Source organism: Chiloscyllium plagiosum, chromosome 7 (genome assembly GCF_004010195.1).
Source record: "Chiloscyllium plagiosum isolate BGI_BamShark_2017 chromosome 7, ASM401019v2, whole genome shotgun sequence".
Lineage (NCBI taxonomy): Eukaryota > Metazoa > Chordata > Chondrichthyes > Orectolobiformes > Hemiscylliidae > Chiloscyllium > Chiloscyllium plagiosum.
Window position 1 is genome coordinate 89155678 of NC_057716.1, and position 17200 is coordinate 89172877.

The 17200-nt window shown below is 42.1% G+C and overlaps 1 protein-coding gene across 4 annotated transcripts in view; it reads right to left on the bottom strand.

Moving 5' to 3' along the window:
- Positions 1-17200, bottom strand: part of cacnb4a (calcium channel, voltage-dependent, beta 4a subunit) — a 344931-nt gene that overhangs the window by 241042 nt on the left and 86689 nt on the right. The window contains exon 1 of one of the 4 annotated variants that reach the window (XM_043694196.1): positions 1088-1383. The exons of the other annotated variants lie outside the window; for them this stretch is intronic. Within the exon in view, the coding sequence (XP_043550131.1) occupies positions 1088-1132 (45 nt within the window). The 5' untranslated portion in view covers positions 1133-1383. Of the gene's footprint in view, positions 1-1087; positions 1384-17200 lie in introns of those variants that run through there. 4 annotated transcript variants of the gene reach the window in all.

Genomic DNA, 17200 nt, shown 5'->3' on the forward strand with positions numbered 1-17200 from the left:
TGGAACATACCAATATAAAATATCCGTGCTGTCACGTGCAATTTACACATCTCCCAAAATAGTGTTCATGGAAGACAGTAACTGCTGTTAAAAGCAGCCATTACGACATTATATGGAAAAGACTTTTAATCTCAATTATACATCACTCTCAGTCAAAGCTGGAAGATGTGAAAGGTGCATTACCAATTTTAGACAAGTCAAAAGAAAGCTACAGTCTGTTAAGAAAAGGAATGGATTGATATGGCACATAACTCACTTGAGGAAAACATTCATCAACATAAAATAGGCATCATAATCACTGTACCTAACGAAATAGATCCATTTGATCACAACCTTTCACATTAACTGTATCTTAAAAGTAGCTAATGGCAGATGTAATCTATCAAAGGAAACAGAGCTTTTTCACCAGTGCTGTAATGCCACTTATTCTAATATTACAGTTTACTATGCAAAATGGCTAAAGCACATTAGGATCCAGCTAAATGAAATTATGTTAACAAAGCAAGAAGCATCCTCCATACTTGTGCTACAAGAATATTCTGCCTGAGCACAGTGTTCTGCCGTCCATTAAGAAACATACAAACAAACGCACCTCTTCAGAGACAGTCTGGTTTAACTTTGGATTCTGAATTGGTTAGCTATGTGGAGAGTTTAAATAAATAGAAAGAAAGTCAAAACATTTTCAATTTGGCTCTGCATGTGCAAGTTAATTCTGTTATTTTTCTCTTGCTTCAAAACGCTGTGTTAATAGTTGTCATGTTGGGGTTGTTAAGGCTTGACAGAGAGAAGACACTATCCATTGCTGCTGTTTTCTGCTACTGCTGCTAAGAAACAGAGAAACTAGAATTGCTGGTGACTACAGCCATATCAGGCCCCAAGTCGCCTCAGATATTGACAGTATCATTTCTAGCTTTCATGGAAGATTATTGCAGGTGTCACCGAATTAAAAGAAATCCCTGCTGGTTGACAGAAATAGCAACCAGTGTTATATTTTTTAAAAAAGAACATAACCTACTCTATCTGCTACTCGATAACACTGCTCTATTCCCTTCGCTCTTCCCAGTTCACTCGCACAAAATTTACTCACCGCCTCCGAGTCATCGAATCCATGCAGGTACAGATTGTCGTACATGGAGCTCTGATCAACCAGCACTGCTGATAAACACCACAGAGTATAAATATGTCAGTCCGGCTGCAAATGGAGAGCCAGGAGGCCAAGAATTCCAGTGCTTGCTGTTGTCTGTTACAGAGATGCGTAACCCAGTCAAGAATCAGATAGATAGAGAGAGAGAGAGAGAGAGAGAGACGCTGTTCATTCACATCATGGAGAGCAGGTTATCCCCACAGGCTGCTCAGACCTGGCATTTCTCTGCCTTTCAACTACAGAATAAAAAGCATCCTCTCCTCATCAGCTCCTGATGACACAGCCAGAAGGGGACTCTATGATTGGCTGAGCTAGACTCCAGTTAGCTGAGGACTGCCTTTGTTCCTCTAGTCTGTAGATGAGGATTCGATGGCAAAGGAGAAAAAGCTTCTTCACCTGCTGAAGTGATTTGATAAATTCCTTCTGCATTAGATAAGCAAGTTATTTTTAGCCATTTGCACAGGGACGTCCGTGATCTGCCAGTTGCAAATATTCAATTTTGTATCCTTATTTTGACATCAGCACCAGAATATATACAATTAACCTGCCTCTATGTTTGCATAGAAATTATATGCTGAACACGCCTATTGGCCATTCCTATTGGCAGGCTAACTGAAGCATGTAAGCATTTCTATTATTTCAGTTAATTTCATACTTAGCACAGGCTTATTTGCATCAATGTGCAGCTCCTTAAAGAGAAAGTATGTCTTCATTACACAAGCTCTGATCAATAAAATAATTATCACATTGCCATTTCTTTAAGGTAGTAGCATGTTTTCACATAGGTCTTGGAAACCTAAAACCATGTTTCCGTACCTCAGTCTCTATGTTATACACTTTCTAACTGAGGTGTGCGCATCTAAAGTAACAGACCATAATAATATTTCTTCGCAGCACAATATATTATGTCAGTTTTTCTTCATTGAGTACTAACTGGGATTTCTTCCCTATTTATTTAAAGGAACACGGTCTTCAGAAATTTCGAGCTCTCAACATAGATTTTCTTGTGTATTGTCTGTGCCAACAGAGAAAGTGAGGGAAATTACTGACAACAATAATGCTCAGGGTTCACTTTCAAAGATAATAATCTTTGTGAGTATAGGTGTAATTTTCTGTATAATTCAGGTGACTCACATTGCACTTACCATGATTGAAATTGAACTGAGAAAAGGAATTTTCATCTGGTCTTGATTTTTCTTTTCAGGATTGTGAGTGTCACTGGCAGTTCTTGAATGGGGAGTGACTCTAAAATACTGTTAGTATTATAAGAGGTATCCATCCCTAGTTTCCCAAGAAGGTGGTGGTGTGCTAATTTCTTGAATTTGCAATCTATGTAGTATAGATATACCTAAAGTAATGTTACGAAGGAAACTCAAATGTTTGGCTCAGCAACAGTGAAGGAATGGTGACAGATGGTGTGTGGCTTGGAGATGGTCATGTTTCTACATTATCCGCTGTCCTAGTCCTTTTAGGTGGTTGAAATTCTGGGTTTGAAAGATATTAGTAGATGTGCCTTGGTAAGTATATACCACATCTCTTGTAGATGGTACTCTCCGTTGACTCTCGTGAGTGAATGGCGCAGGGACTGAAATGTTTAAGATGGTGGATGGGATACCAAACAAGTGGGTTGCTTTATCCAGGATAAAGTCAAGGTTCTCAAATCTTGTTGGAAATGCATTCATCCAGGCAAAGAGACACCAGTGCATCACACTCCTGGCTTGAGATTTGAATTAAGAAAATAAGGATCAAAATTGATGTTGAACTCAAATGCAGATACAAAATTTGAATTTTCTTTTTATTCACTCACAGGATATGGGCATCATTGGCTGGGCCAGTATTCATCGCTCATCCCTAGTTGCAGTTGAGAAGGCAGTGGTGCGTTGTGTCCTTGAACTGCTGTCGTCCATTTTGAATAGATACACTCACAATGTCATGAGGAAGGGAATTCCAGGTTTTTGACCCACTGACACTGAAGGCAATACCTTTCCAAGTCAGGATAGTGAGTGGCTTGGAGGGAAATTTGCAGGTGGTGATGGTGGTGGTGGTCCCATGTATCTGCTGCCCTTGTCCTTCTAGACTGTAGCAGTCATGATCATTTGGAGGGTATTGTCTCATGACTTTTAACTTAAAATTGTAGTGCACATTATGTCAAATGATCATGACATATCAAAACATGCAACCATGTAATTTGTGATAGAAAGGAATTCTAATCAAAGTTCTTGAAATGATTTGTAGCTCAGGTTGTGAATGACTTGCTCACTGAGCTGATAAGTTTGTTTGCAGATGTTTCATCACCATACAAATTAATATCATCAGTGCACCTCTGGTGAAGTGTTGGTGATCTGTCCCAGTTTGCTGAGGTGGGTGGCATCATTTCCAGTTTTGTTTCTTGATGGTTGGTATATGGGGTTCAACTCTACATGTTTGTTTATGGCGTTCCGAGTTGAGTGCCAGGAATTCTGTGCATGTCTTTGTTTGGCTTGTCCTATGATATTGTGTCTTCTTGTTATGGTTGTGCAGGTACCAGCGGACTACACTTTTTGCATAATCTTGCTTTTAAGACACCATATAAGTGTTCTTCTTTGGCTTTATGCAGCTCCGGGATGCTGCAGTGTGTTATGATTCACTTGAACAATGTTCTGATGATATGTTACCCTGCCTTCTTCAAGGACATATCGGAAATGACCACCACACTACTCCAACCCTTAGATATCATGGTAGCCCACAAACCAACAACTATGCTATGACAGCTATTGAGAAGTATAAAGGATCCCATACCCATAACTAACAGAACCAATATTATATACAAAATACCATGTAAAGACTGCCACAAACATTACATAGGTCAAACCAGAAGAAAACTAGCCACCAGGGATCACAAATACCAACTAGCCACCAATAGACATGATCAACTATTGCTTGTGACTATGCACATGGAAAAAGGACATAAATTCAACTAGGACAACATATCTATCCTTGGACAAGCCAAACAAAGACAAGCACAGGAATTCCGGGAGGCCTGGCACTCAACCTGGAGGTCCATTAACAAACATGTAGAGTTAGACCCCAAACACCAACCACTAAGACACAAACCTGGATATGATATCATCCACCTCAGCAAACCAGGACAGATAAATAGCAAGAGGGACAGAACACCAATGCTTCACCAGAGGAGCACTGATGATGATGATATCTAATATGGTGACGAAACGTCTGCAAACAAACTTACCAGCTCAGCGAGCAGGTCAACAGGAATTCTATGTATAACTTCTATGAATTTGTAGATTGACAGCATCAGTATTTGCATAGTTATGATAGTTAACAAGGCTATGAAATATATGCTGTGAAGCTCAGCAGCAAATGGTATCAGTAGCATTAGGGGGAATTTGTGTTTGAAGCTCAGCTGCACATGAGCAGATAGGGCTCATCTGATTTTCCCATAGACTAATGCTATAATACTGCTGATTTCCCATTACAATGTTGTAATGTTAATCTTTAGGCTTTGCCTTTTAAGCAGTAAAGTACAAGTCAAATTAATGTGCCTCTGGGTTGTGGGCTAGGGCTGCCAAATGGCTATTTTCAGGATGAAGCAATAAGAGGTTTAAGGAAAGACAAGCTCTTATATGTTGACTCCTGGAGTTTAATCATTTGATAACAACATAGGAAATCAGTAACCTCTGGGAAATAAAATATCTAGGCATACATCATCCTTTTTAATTGGTACAAAGAATACAGAATTAGGACAGAATTCAGTTTAAATAACTTTGTGTAATAACTATGGGGAACAAGAGTGAAACTGCTGATAAGATAATGAAGGGAGATATTGTGATTTTTAAACAACCTGTTATGACACATCTCTGGGGCAGCTGGGACTTGAACCCAGATGTTCTGGCTCAGAGGCAGGGATACTACCGCTGTGCCACAAGAGCCCTAAAATTAAAAGGGTGGGGGAGGAGGGGAGGAATGGTCATATATTTAGCCCAATGAGATATGAATTGATTTAGAGAAGCTAAAATTATTAAGTAGGTTTAACTTAATTCAATTCTCCTTATGGGAAGTTGCATTTTAACACAGAAGGTAATACAGAATGGGATGAATTATCATACTGGAAATATGAAATATAAAGCCATTGATAATGAGTATTTTGATTTGCAGAAGACCAAGACACTCGGTTCAGAACTGGACTATGTGTAAATCCCTAAAAATTAGGTGTGATGGTAATGTTACATTTTAAATGTGTGTTTAAGTACCGTATGTTCAGTAAGCCTGTAACAGCTGACCTCAATGTTCAAGAGCCTTATTGAAAACACTCCATGATCACACAACTAAAAGACTAAGTGGACAGACACTTCAGTACAGTATTGAACTGCCGTCTTCCTTAATATGTCATGGTCCTGGTCAGAAAAAGGAATCACTATCTCAGGTGTTTTAACCTGTATTCATCCCCCAGGCTAACTACATCAAAAAGAGATAATTTGGTTATTTAAATCAATGCTGTTATTGGGACCCTGCTGTGTGCTAAATATAGGTTGGTAAATTCATTTTTAAAAAGTAGTCAACGTAGCTCACTGAAGTACTTTAATGTATTTTGGTAAAAATGTCTAAATATATAAAGGGCTCTTTACTTTCTCACATCAGCAAAAGGTGCAAAAGGTTTTGAAAATATGACACAATTGTCTCACAACTTCTAAACAGTAACTTGTGAGATCTCCAGCAGATAATGGTGGGGGGGGATTTTTTTTTAGAGCTTCCTCATGTTGTCTACAAAGAGATCACTGCAGAAAGCTGCTTGGGTAATGGAAAATATCAAAGTTTCATGGATCTCCACTCAACTCAGGTATTATGCACGTTAAAAGGGGCTTTATAATAAAACTGATCCAAAAATAATTCACTGCTGAAATGTCAGTAAATATATCCCCAAGATTTTAAGAGGAATTATATTTTTCTGACCTGAGTGAGTTCAAACACCATTAGTGATACCATGGGCAGCACAGTGGCTCAGTGGTTAGCACTGCTGCCTCACAGCACAAGGGTCACAGGTTCAATTCCAGTCTCGGGTGACTGCCTGTGTGGAGTTTGCACATACTCTGCGTGGGTTTCCTCCCACAGTCCAAAAACATGCAGGTCAGGTGAATTGGCCATGCTAAATTACCCACAGTGTTAGGTGCATTAGTCAGAGGGAAATGGGTGGGTTACTCTTTGGAGGGTTGGTGTGGACTGGTTGGGCCGAAGGGCCTGTTTCCACACTAAGGGAATCTAATCTAATACAATAGATCTGAGGACCTGCAAAGGAACCCAGAAACAAGGGTAGCTGCTTAGACTCCATAAGACTGTTTGCCATTCAATTAACTCATGGCTGGTCTGCATCTGAACTCCATCAACACAAAGCTGGGTGGGAAGATGAGCTGTGAGGAGGATGTAAAGATGCTTCAGTGCAATTTGGGCAAGTTGAGTGAGTGAGCAAATGAAATAAAATGTGCATATGTGTGAAGTCATCCATTTTGGTCACAAAAACTGGAAAGCATTTTAGTATCTGAATGGCGATAGATTGAAAAACAGGGAAATGCAACTAGCCATGGGGTTGCACTGAAAGTAAACATGAAGGGCAGCAGTTGGTGAGGAAGGCAAAGGATATGTTGATCTTCACAGTGAGAGGAGTCAAGTACAGGAGCAGGACAGTCTTGTTGCAACAGTACAGGGCCTTGGCAAGACTAATTCTAGAGTATTGTGTGCAGTTTTGGTCTCCTTATCTGGGGAAGAATGTTCTGGCTATGGCAGGAGGTGCAACAAAGAGAAATGTTAATCATCTCATCTTGACATTCGATGGCATTACCACTGCTGAATCTCCCACTATCAATACCCTGGGGTTTTCCACTGACCATAAAGTAAACTGAACATATGAATATTGCGGCTACAAGACAAAATCAGAGACTAGGAATTCTGCAGTGGGTAATCCCTGTCTCCCCAAAGCCTGTTCACTGACTTCAAAACACAAAACAAGAGTGTGGTGAAATCCTCTCCCTTGCCTGGATGTGTACAGCTTCCAATAACACTTTAAGTTCAATACCTTCTAGGCAAAGCAGCCTGTTTGACTGGTCCTGCACCCATCACTTTCAACATTCTGTCCCTCCACTTCCATGCACAGTGGCGGCAGTATGGACCATCTATAACCCTGGTCTCTAAATCATTGATGGCAACAGGTGGTTCAATTGCAGCCCCTCTGACAGTCAATCTGATCGTCCGCCCACATTCCCTTGCCAATCATAAATCAATCATCATATCAATGCTAACTTCTGCTTCCTGCACCATGCAACTCAAGGAAAGTATGAGCTTTTAACAACCTTTGCCAGTTGCTGTACCATGTGTTAATTTGGTCCATATGAATTATCATTGCAAGGTAAAAGAAGCTGTATTGTGGCAATGCAAACAAATTAAAAGAAATATACTGGGAATTGTTGTACGAAGCCAGTACATTGCTGTACTAGAAACAAAGATTATTATTCAGCTCTCTATGTCCACATAGACTCTCTGCAAAAGCAGCTCAGCACATCCTACACCTCTGCTGCTCTCCAGAGAGTGCGAGGTTTTTTTCTGCTGATTACCTAATTGGTCTGTGCAGGATGAAGAAAAATTTCAGAAATGCTGCTATGTCCCACATTCAACATCTGAGCAAAGCAAGCTGACCAGGAGCCCTGGAAAGAAATCGAGACCATCTAAGTGACCTCCCATACTTCCACACTCAAACTCAGATGGCAACATTGTGGATGTTCCAGAGGCACAGATCTAGGTGCCGACCTGCAGTGTGACCAGTGGCACGGTGAAGTCACTAACTATGAGATGAAGCAATAATCATGTGTGATGGATCTGGACCATCTAAAATGAAACCAACAACACACAACTTCCATGTAGAACAGGAGAACTAATTTCTGTTCACAACAGGAAAAGACACAAGTCCTTGCCTTAATGTCACCAAATATATTATTAAGTAAAAAGGGGAATTTGGAAGCACACTACACAACAAGACACCATAAACTCAAAGATATTTTTCATTAAATACTGTGCTTTGTACGAAAAAATTGAGAAGCTGAACATCATTTTGAAAGCTCAACAGTAGTTTCTCAACCAGCAAAAAGCCTGCACTTTTGGTAAAATACAAGAAATCATTCCCAGATGGTAAAGTAATTAAAGAAGCAACGACCATGGCTGCTGACTCTGTCAGAGACTTTAAGAACAAAGAAGAAACAATAATGGCAAGCCAAAGCATGACACTTATTGCTTCCACAGTTGCAAGGCTAGTGAAATCTTTGTGCAAAGACATTTTTCAGCAACTACAGCTGGACCTGAAGGATTGTGAATGACTCCCACTGCAGTTCGATGGATCCACTGACATGCCTGACATAGCCCAACTGATTGTTTTGTGTATGTGGCTTTTCAGGACAGTATAACTATAGAGGACATTCTCACCCTTTTGTCTCTTAAGGGAGATAGATATTTACAATGAATTCCAAAAATACATGTTTGAGAATACACTCCAATCAAGAAACTGATTTCCAACTCAACTGATGGCTCACCAGCCACGCTTGGCCTGATGCAAGCTTGTTGCATTTTGCAGAAACAAATCCTGGTTTCCCTTCTATTGTCAAGTACCACTGTATAATTGACTAGTAAATATTAGCGAGTAAAGTGATGGACTCTATTCATGTACTGATAGTTATTGTTAAGATTGTAGACTCTCAATCAAGAGCCCTTCAGCACAGCCTGTTTCAATCCTTACTTGACAAACTCTACACTGCCGACAGTGAAATCATCCTCGATGCTAATGGGAGATGACTAAGTTGAGGGAACATGCCTCAGAGATTTTTAGATCTGATGCCTGAAATTATCAGTTTTCTTTAATCAAGAAGTGAAGTGCACTTTGAGGTGTCAGATAATGTGGGCTGCTCCACTTTGGGTTCCTTATACACAAAGCATCAAAACTGAGTGATCTGAATTGTGAACTGCAGGGAAATAACAAATATTTAGCATATATGATCAGTGCCTTGAATCAATTCAAATTGAAATTGGGTGTGTGGCCCACCCAATTAAAATTAAACACTGCAGCATTCCCCAAATCTGGAGAAAATACAGTTAAACGTCAAGCACAAAGCAAAAATGGTTCTACCCGGAAATCTTCAGTGCCCTCCTAAAGAAGTTAGCAGCGGAACTCAAAAGGCAATTTCAGGAGTTAGACAGTGATGGGACAACTCACCATGGTTATCTCAAATCCAATCCTTCAAGAAGATATCGATGGGTTGGGTACCAAATTCCATTAGGTGTTTGATTTGCAAAGCAATTCATTATAGAGAGTCACAGAGTCATAGGGAATTTACAGCATTGAAAATGGCCCTTTGGCCCATTTCAGGTACATGGATAGGAAAGGTTTAGAGAGATGTGGGCCAAATGTAGGCAAATGGGACCTGTTTAGGAAACCTAGCCAGCATGGGCGAGTAGGGCCGATGAGTCTGTTTCCGTGCCATATGACTTTATAACTTTAGGTCTGTGCCGGTTATCATGCACCTATTTTAATCCCATTTCTCCAAACTTGGCCCATAGCCTTGTACGAAACAGCAATTCAAGTACTCATCTAAATACTGAAGTGTCTTGAAGGTTCCCCTCTCCAACACCCTATCAGTCAGCGAATTCTAGATGCCCATAACTCACTGGGTGTAAAGATTGTTCCTCAAATCCCCTCTAACCTCCTGGTCCTATCTTTAAAACTCTGTCCCCTGGATGGTGACCCCTTTACTAAGGGGAAAGGTTTCTCCTTACCTAGCCTATCTACATCTCTCATAATTTTGTACACCTCAGTCTTCTCTGCCATAAGGAACAAATAAAAAACAACCGATCCAGTCTCTCTTCATAGCTGAATTTCTCCAGCCCAGGCAACATCCTGGAACATCTCTTCTTCATCCTCTCGAGTGCAAACTCAACCTTTCTGTAATGTGGTGACCAGAAATGTCCACAGTATTCTAGCTGTGGCCTAACTAACATTATATACAACTGTCTCGTAAACTCCTTGCTCTTATATTCAACGCAATAAAAAATTAAAGTCAGAGCATTTGCAATATCCACCCTTGCCTTCCACAGCTGCCCAGGATACATCATATCTGGGCCTGGGAGTTTAGCTAATTTCAAGCCTGCCAGAAACACTAATACCTTCTCTCTCTTAATGTTAATTTGTTCACGTATATCATAGTTCTCTCCCTGATTTTTAGATCTACCTCATTCTTCTCTCACAGTGAATATAAATATAAAGTACTCATTTCAAATCTCAGTTGTCTTCCAGTTCCACACATAGATTACCTCTTTGGTTCCTAATGGACTCTAATCTTTCCCTGGTTATTATCTTGCCCCCAGTATATTTATAAAACTGCCTGCTACCCACAAATGCTTTTTTTCAAGTCCTTTCTTCACTATCTGATTTCTTTTTTACATTACCCCTCTCTCAACACTTACCATAAGACTCCTCTAGAGCATTCATTATTTTGAACCATTGTTATCAAAGAAATATAGAAACTAGGAGCATTCCGCCCTTTCAGCTTGGTCTACTATTCAATATTATCATGGCGGACCTTGTTATACCTAACCCCTTCTTGAAAGACTTCAATCTTTTGGTCTTAACTGCTTCCTGTGGCAGAGTATTTCAAAGACTCACCACTTTCTGGTTGAAGATATTTCTCCTCTTCTCAGTCCTAAATGTCTTACTCCGTATCCTTGGTCTATGACACCTGGTTCTGGGCATGGCAGTCCATCAGAACATCCATACTGCGTTTACCCTGTCTTATATTTTATAGGCTTCTATGAGATCCTCCCTCACTCTTCAAAACTCGAGTGAATTTAGTCCTAACCAATTCAGTCTCTCTTCATATGTCAGTCCTGACTTCCCAGGAATTATTCTGATAAATCTTTGTGCACTCCCTCCATAGCCAGAACATCCCTTCTGAAGTAAGGAGACCAAACTGCACACAATATTCCAGGTGTGGTCTCAGCAAAGTCCTGTACAATTGCAACAACACATTCCCTGCTCATGTACTCAAATCCCTTCTCTACGAAAGCCAGCATACCCTTTGCCTTCTTCACTGCCTGCTGCACCTCCACACTCATTAGCCATCGGATTTCTTTTTTTTCAGTATCCAATCCTGTAAGACCCTTGGCATCCAGGGTTCCCTGCACTTGTTGGTTCCACGCTTTATCTTTCCAGGAATCATAGGCCCCATACTCTCACTGGGAAGTGGTGGCAGAGTAGCAGCGTAGCATGCAAGGTCCTGCCTAGAACTCGTCTGCTCCATTTTTTGGTCTTCTTTCACTGCTTCACTTTTCTCACTTTCACCTTACTTACCTTCTGTGGAAACTCAGATGACTTCAAGCTGTCCAGCACCTCTGGTCGATGTTTGTCCCCCTGCAGCAGCAGAGGGAGTCGGGTTGGTGGTCCTGGCAGTGTAGGAGGCAGAGGGAGTCAGGTTTGTGCACCGGGCAGTGGTGGGGCAGAGGGAGTCGGATCTGTGCTCCCAGTGGCGGGGACAGAGGGAGTTGGGTCTGTGCTCCCAGTGACGGGGGCAGAGGGTGTCGGGTCTGTGCTCTGACCAGCAGCGGGGGCAGAGGGAGTCGGGTCTGTGCTCCCAGCAATGGTGGGGGCAGAGTAAGTCTGGTTTGTATTCCGGACAGCGGCGAAGGCAGAGGGAGTCGGGTTTGGGCCCAGTGCCTGGTGTGGGAGCAGGCAGTTTCAGCAGCGGCTGCATTGCCAAGATCAGCCCAGCGCAGCCTGATGGTGGCAGTGTCATCTGAAGAGGCAAGGGGCTTGAGGCTAGTCGACTGCTTCCTGCTTGTGTTGGTCTCTGTGTCAGGGCGGAAGGGCCCAGGGCTATGCACTTTAGGAGTACTGTAATGTTGAACTTTTAACTTTACTTCTTTATTTTCTACTTTTTACCTAAGATTTTGTATCGAAGCACCTTTGAATCTAAGATAGTGCCGGGAATTGCAACATTGTGCACTTTTCACTGTCCTCCTGTATCCCTGTACTTGAGTATGTGTGACAATAAAATCTAAAATCTAATTCAAAGAATAATATCTCACAATTACCCATTTAATTGCTACCACTGCTCTGATGTGGACTTTCTTGCAAGTAGCCACTCCCAGTGCACTATGGCCAGATCCTATTTTATCTTATGAGAAAGCCTTCCCCAAATCCAGCACCTTTATTTGTGGTATGATCACTTTACAGAATTGTTAGTTGAGTTGATATGGAGATAATCACTATGCAAAGTGACATTGAGCTGAAAGTCAGATTAAGGGACATTGACTTTAGAGGACTCAAAACAGAAAAAAAAAACCCTGTTTCTATTATCTTTATAAAGGATGTGCTTTAAACCACATGCTTTTGAAGTGAAAGCTTCCACATTTCTACATATCCCTGTTAAGTTCAAGTATTACATCCACCTACAAATAAATTATATATGCCCAGTAGTCTTCACACTAGCAGACTTGAAGGCACAGGCAATGTACAGTCACAGATGTCACGTAAAGGACAAAATGAATAATTATATAAAATTGCTTTCAAATTTATAAAGCATTAAAAAAATTGTTTATTCTATATTTTCTGAAGGTTAGAACGTAGGATCATCATGGAGTCATAAAGAATGGAAACAGACCCTTTGGTACAACCAGTCCATGCCAACCATGTTCCCAAACTAGACCCAAACTAAAGGGAAATTACAAATGGACAATTAGAAATGAGCGATAATATTAACACCTCTGGGACATCCGCACCAACCAACCCAACCGCCCCGTGGCTGAACACTTTAACTCCCCCTCCCACTCCGCCAATGACATGCAGGTCCTTGGCCTCCTCCATCGCCAGACCATGGTAACACGACGCCTGGAAGAAGAGCACCTCATCTTCCGCTAAAGAACCCTCCAACCACAAGGGATGAATGCAGATTTATCCACCATCCTCATTTCCCCTCCCCCTACCTTTTCTCAGTCCCAACCCTCGGACTCAGCACCGCCTTCTTGACCTGCAATCTTCTTCCCGATCTCTCCGCTCCCAACCCCTCTCCGGCCTGTCACCCTCACCTTAACCTCCTTCCACCTATCGCATTGCCAATGTCCTTCCTCCCCCAAGTCCCTCCTCCCTACCTTTTATCTTAGCCTGCTTGGCACACCCTCCTCATTCCTGAAGAAGGGCTTATGACCGAAACATCGATTCTCCTGCTCCTTTGATGCTGCCTGACCTGCTGCACTTTTCCAGCAACACATTTTTCAGCTCTGATCTCCAGCATCTGCAGTCCTCACTTTCTCCTAATAATATTAACATGTCCAATGAAAAGATAAAAGGCAACAGAGAACATTGTTTCCCTCTCCCTACATTATCAATTCCTTGAAACCACGATCCTCTTCTGAAGAAGGTTCGGAGATGACTTAATCGAGACATACAAGATGGACAGTGAGAGCCTTTTTCCTCAGATGGTGATGTAGCATGAGGGAACATAGCTTTAAATTGAGGGGTGATAGGTAGAAGACAGATGTCAGAGGTAGGTTCTTTACTCAGAGAGTAGTAGAGGTGTGGAACGCTCTGCCTGCAACAGTAGTGGACTTGCCAACATTAAGGGAATTTAAATGGTCATTGGATAAACGTATGGGTGATAATGGAATAGTGTAGATTAGGTGGGCTTTAGATTGTTTTAACAGGTCAGCGCAACGTCAAGCGCTGAAGGGCTTGTATTGTGCTGTGGTGTTCTATGTTCTATGTTTGACACTATCCTCATACTAGGTGATACTGTCCCCACCAGCTTTCATTTTTATTGACCCAGCTACAGCAAAAGGATCATTTGCAATAGCTTCTCTTCCAGCACCTTCAGTGTTATGTCTGAAATTCTGCAAGGATCTAGCCTTGGCCTCCTCCCAGTTTAAATCTGCACATTGCCCTCCAGCAATATTCCCTGAAAACATGTCAGTTACATCAAATGTGTGCTGATTATATGTTGCTCTCACAGCGCTCCAACTCTCTTGGATCCAAACAATCCTTGGATTTGGCAAGGCTCTTGGTCTGACATTCAGGATTGGATGAGCAGGAATTTCCTTTAACTAAACACCAGTAGAACTGAAGCCATTCTCATTAGTCCCCAATACAAAATCTGTTCTCTAGCAATTTACTCCATGCCTGTCTGAGGGAGAAACCAGGCCATTTGAAATGTAGTGTCATATTTGAACTGACGAGCAGCTGCATATCATGTGCGCACATCATCACTGAGATTAGATACTTTCACCTAGTAACATTGACCACCTCCATCCTATTCATCTCACCAACTAATGAAACCCTCATCCATGCCTTCATTATCTCCACACTGAGCTCTGATTGGTCTCAATGCTCTGATTGGTCTCTCCATCCCCTATCCTCCCTTAATTTAACTCTCTGAACTCTGCTCCTTATTCATAACTCGCTCCAAATCCTGCTCTTTTCTTGACATAACTTGACAACTACTTGACTTTAAGACTACTCTCTGTCCGTTTAACCAACTGTAAAAGCCTGCAAAAGCTCTGTGCTCCACTGATTTTGGTCTCATTCACATCCCTAATTTTAATCACTCTGCTGCCTGTCACTGTGTCATCATTACCATGGCCCTAAGTTCTGGAATTCCCTCCACAAATCCTTCTGCCTGTCTACATCTCTTTTTGCATTTCCCTCCAGTAGCTGAGTGGTTAGCACTTCTGCCTCACAGCACCAGAGACCTCGGTTTGACTCCACCTCAGGTTGATTATCTGTGTGGAGTTTGCCCCTTCTCCCTCTGTCTTCCTGGGTTCCCTCTCACAGTCCAAAGATGTGCAGGTTAGGTGGACTGGCCATGGGGAATACAGGGTTACAGAGATAGGGTAGCGGGATGGATCTGGGTGGGATCCCTTTGAAAGGATGGCATGGACTGAATGGCCTACTTCCATATTGTAGACATTCAATGATTCCTACTTTAGGACTGTCCTTAAACATTGTGACTAAGCTTTTGGTCACCTATCCCAAATTCTCCTATGTGATTCAGTGTGTACGGCATGGATGGGTTGGACCAAAAGGTCTGTTTCCATGCTGTACATCTCTATGATTCTAAGTCCTGCAAAGATTTGCTTTCGAAAAATGCAGCATCTCGCATTTATCTGTTTTAAACTCCATCTGCCACTTCTCAGCCCATTAGCCCATCGGGTCCAGATCCTGTTTTAATCTGAGGTAACCCTCTTCACTGTCCACTACACCTCCAATTTTGGTGTCATCTGCTAACTGTACCTCTTATGCTCGCATCCAAATCATTTATGTAAATGACAAAAAGTAGAGGGCCCAAACCGATCCTTGTGGCACTCCACTGGTCACAGGCCTCCAGTCTGAAAAACAACCCTCCAGCACCACCCTCTGGCTTCTACCTTTGAGCCAGTTCTGTATCCAAATGGCTAGTTCTCCCTGTATTCCATGAGATCTAATCTTGCTAATCAGTCTCCCATGGGGAACCTTGTCGAATGCCTCACTGAAGTCCATATAGATCACATCTACTGCTCTGCCCTCGTCAATCTTCTTTGTTACTTCTTCAAAAAACTCAATCAAGTTTGTGAGACATGATTTCTCACGCATAAAGCCATGTCGACTATCCCGAACCAGTCCTTGCCTTTCCAAATACATATACATCCTGTCCTTCAGGATACCCTCCAACAACTTGCCCACCACCGAGGTCAGGCTCACCGGTCTCTAGTTCCCTGGTTTGTCTTTACCGCCCTTCTTAAACAGTGGCACCACGTTTGCCAACCTCCAGTCTTTCAGCGCCTCACCTGTGACTATTGATGATTCAAATATTTCAGCAAGAGGCCCAGCAATCACTTCTCTAGCTTCCCACAGAGTTCTCGGGTACACCTGATCAGGTCCTGGGGATTTATTCTCCTTTAACCGTTTCAAGACATCCAGCACTTCCTCCTCTGTAATCTGGACATTTCGCAAGATGTCACCACAGTAAATACTGATGCAAAATATTCATTTAGTATCTCTCCCATTTTCTGTGGCTCCACACACAGCCCGCCTTGATGATCTTTGAGGGACCCTATTCTCTCCCTAGTTACCCTTTTGTCCTTAATATATTTGTAAAAGCCCTTTGGATTCTCCTTAATTCTATTTGCCAAATCTATCTCAAGGCCCCGTTTTGCTCTCCTGATTTCCCTCTTAAGTATACACTTAATGATAAGGTCCTTGGAGAGCAAGTTCATAGCTCCTTGAAAGTGGAGTCGCAGGTAGACAGGACAGTGAAGAAGGCATTTGGTATGCTTTCCTTTATTGGTCAGAGTATTGAGTACAGGGGTTGGGAGGTCATGTTGCAGGAGGTCATGGAGAGGCTGAACAGGCTGGAGTTGTTTACCCTGGAGCGTCGGAGGCTGAGGGGTGACCTTATAGAGGTTTATAAAATTATGAGGGGCATGGATAGAGTAAATAGGCAAAGTCTTTTCCCTGGGGTTAGGGAGTCCAGAACTGGAGGACATAGGTTTAGGGTGAGAGGGGAAAGATATAAAAGAGATCTAAGGGGCAACTTTTTCACGCAGAGGGTGATACGTATATGGAATGAGCTGTCAGAGGAAGTGGTGGAGGCTGGTAGAATTGCAACATTTAAGAGGCATTTGGATGGGTATATGAATAGGAAGGGTTTGGAGGGATATGGGCCAGGTGCTGGTAGGTGGGACTAGATTGGATTGGGATATCTGGTCAGCATGAACGTATTGGACTGAAGGGTCTGTTTCCATGCTGTACATCTGTATGACTCTATAACCACTTGATATACTTACATTTCTTCCAACTAAATAAAGCCTTAAGAAAATAAAATCATCCAAGTGCTCAATCCCACAGACCAACAAGCCCTGAAATTCATAGTCCCACATCAATGAGGCCACAACTATTTCTCATGGTCAATCAATCTGAAAGGTTACAGGCATCCTACTGGGATGATAGATTTAATTTATGATTTGTTCATGGGTTGTGGACATCACTGGCTAGTCCAACAT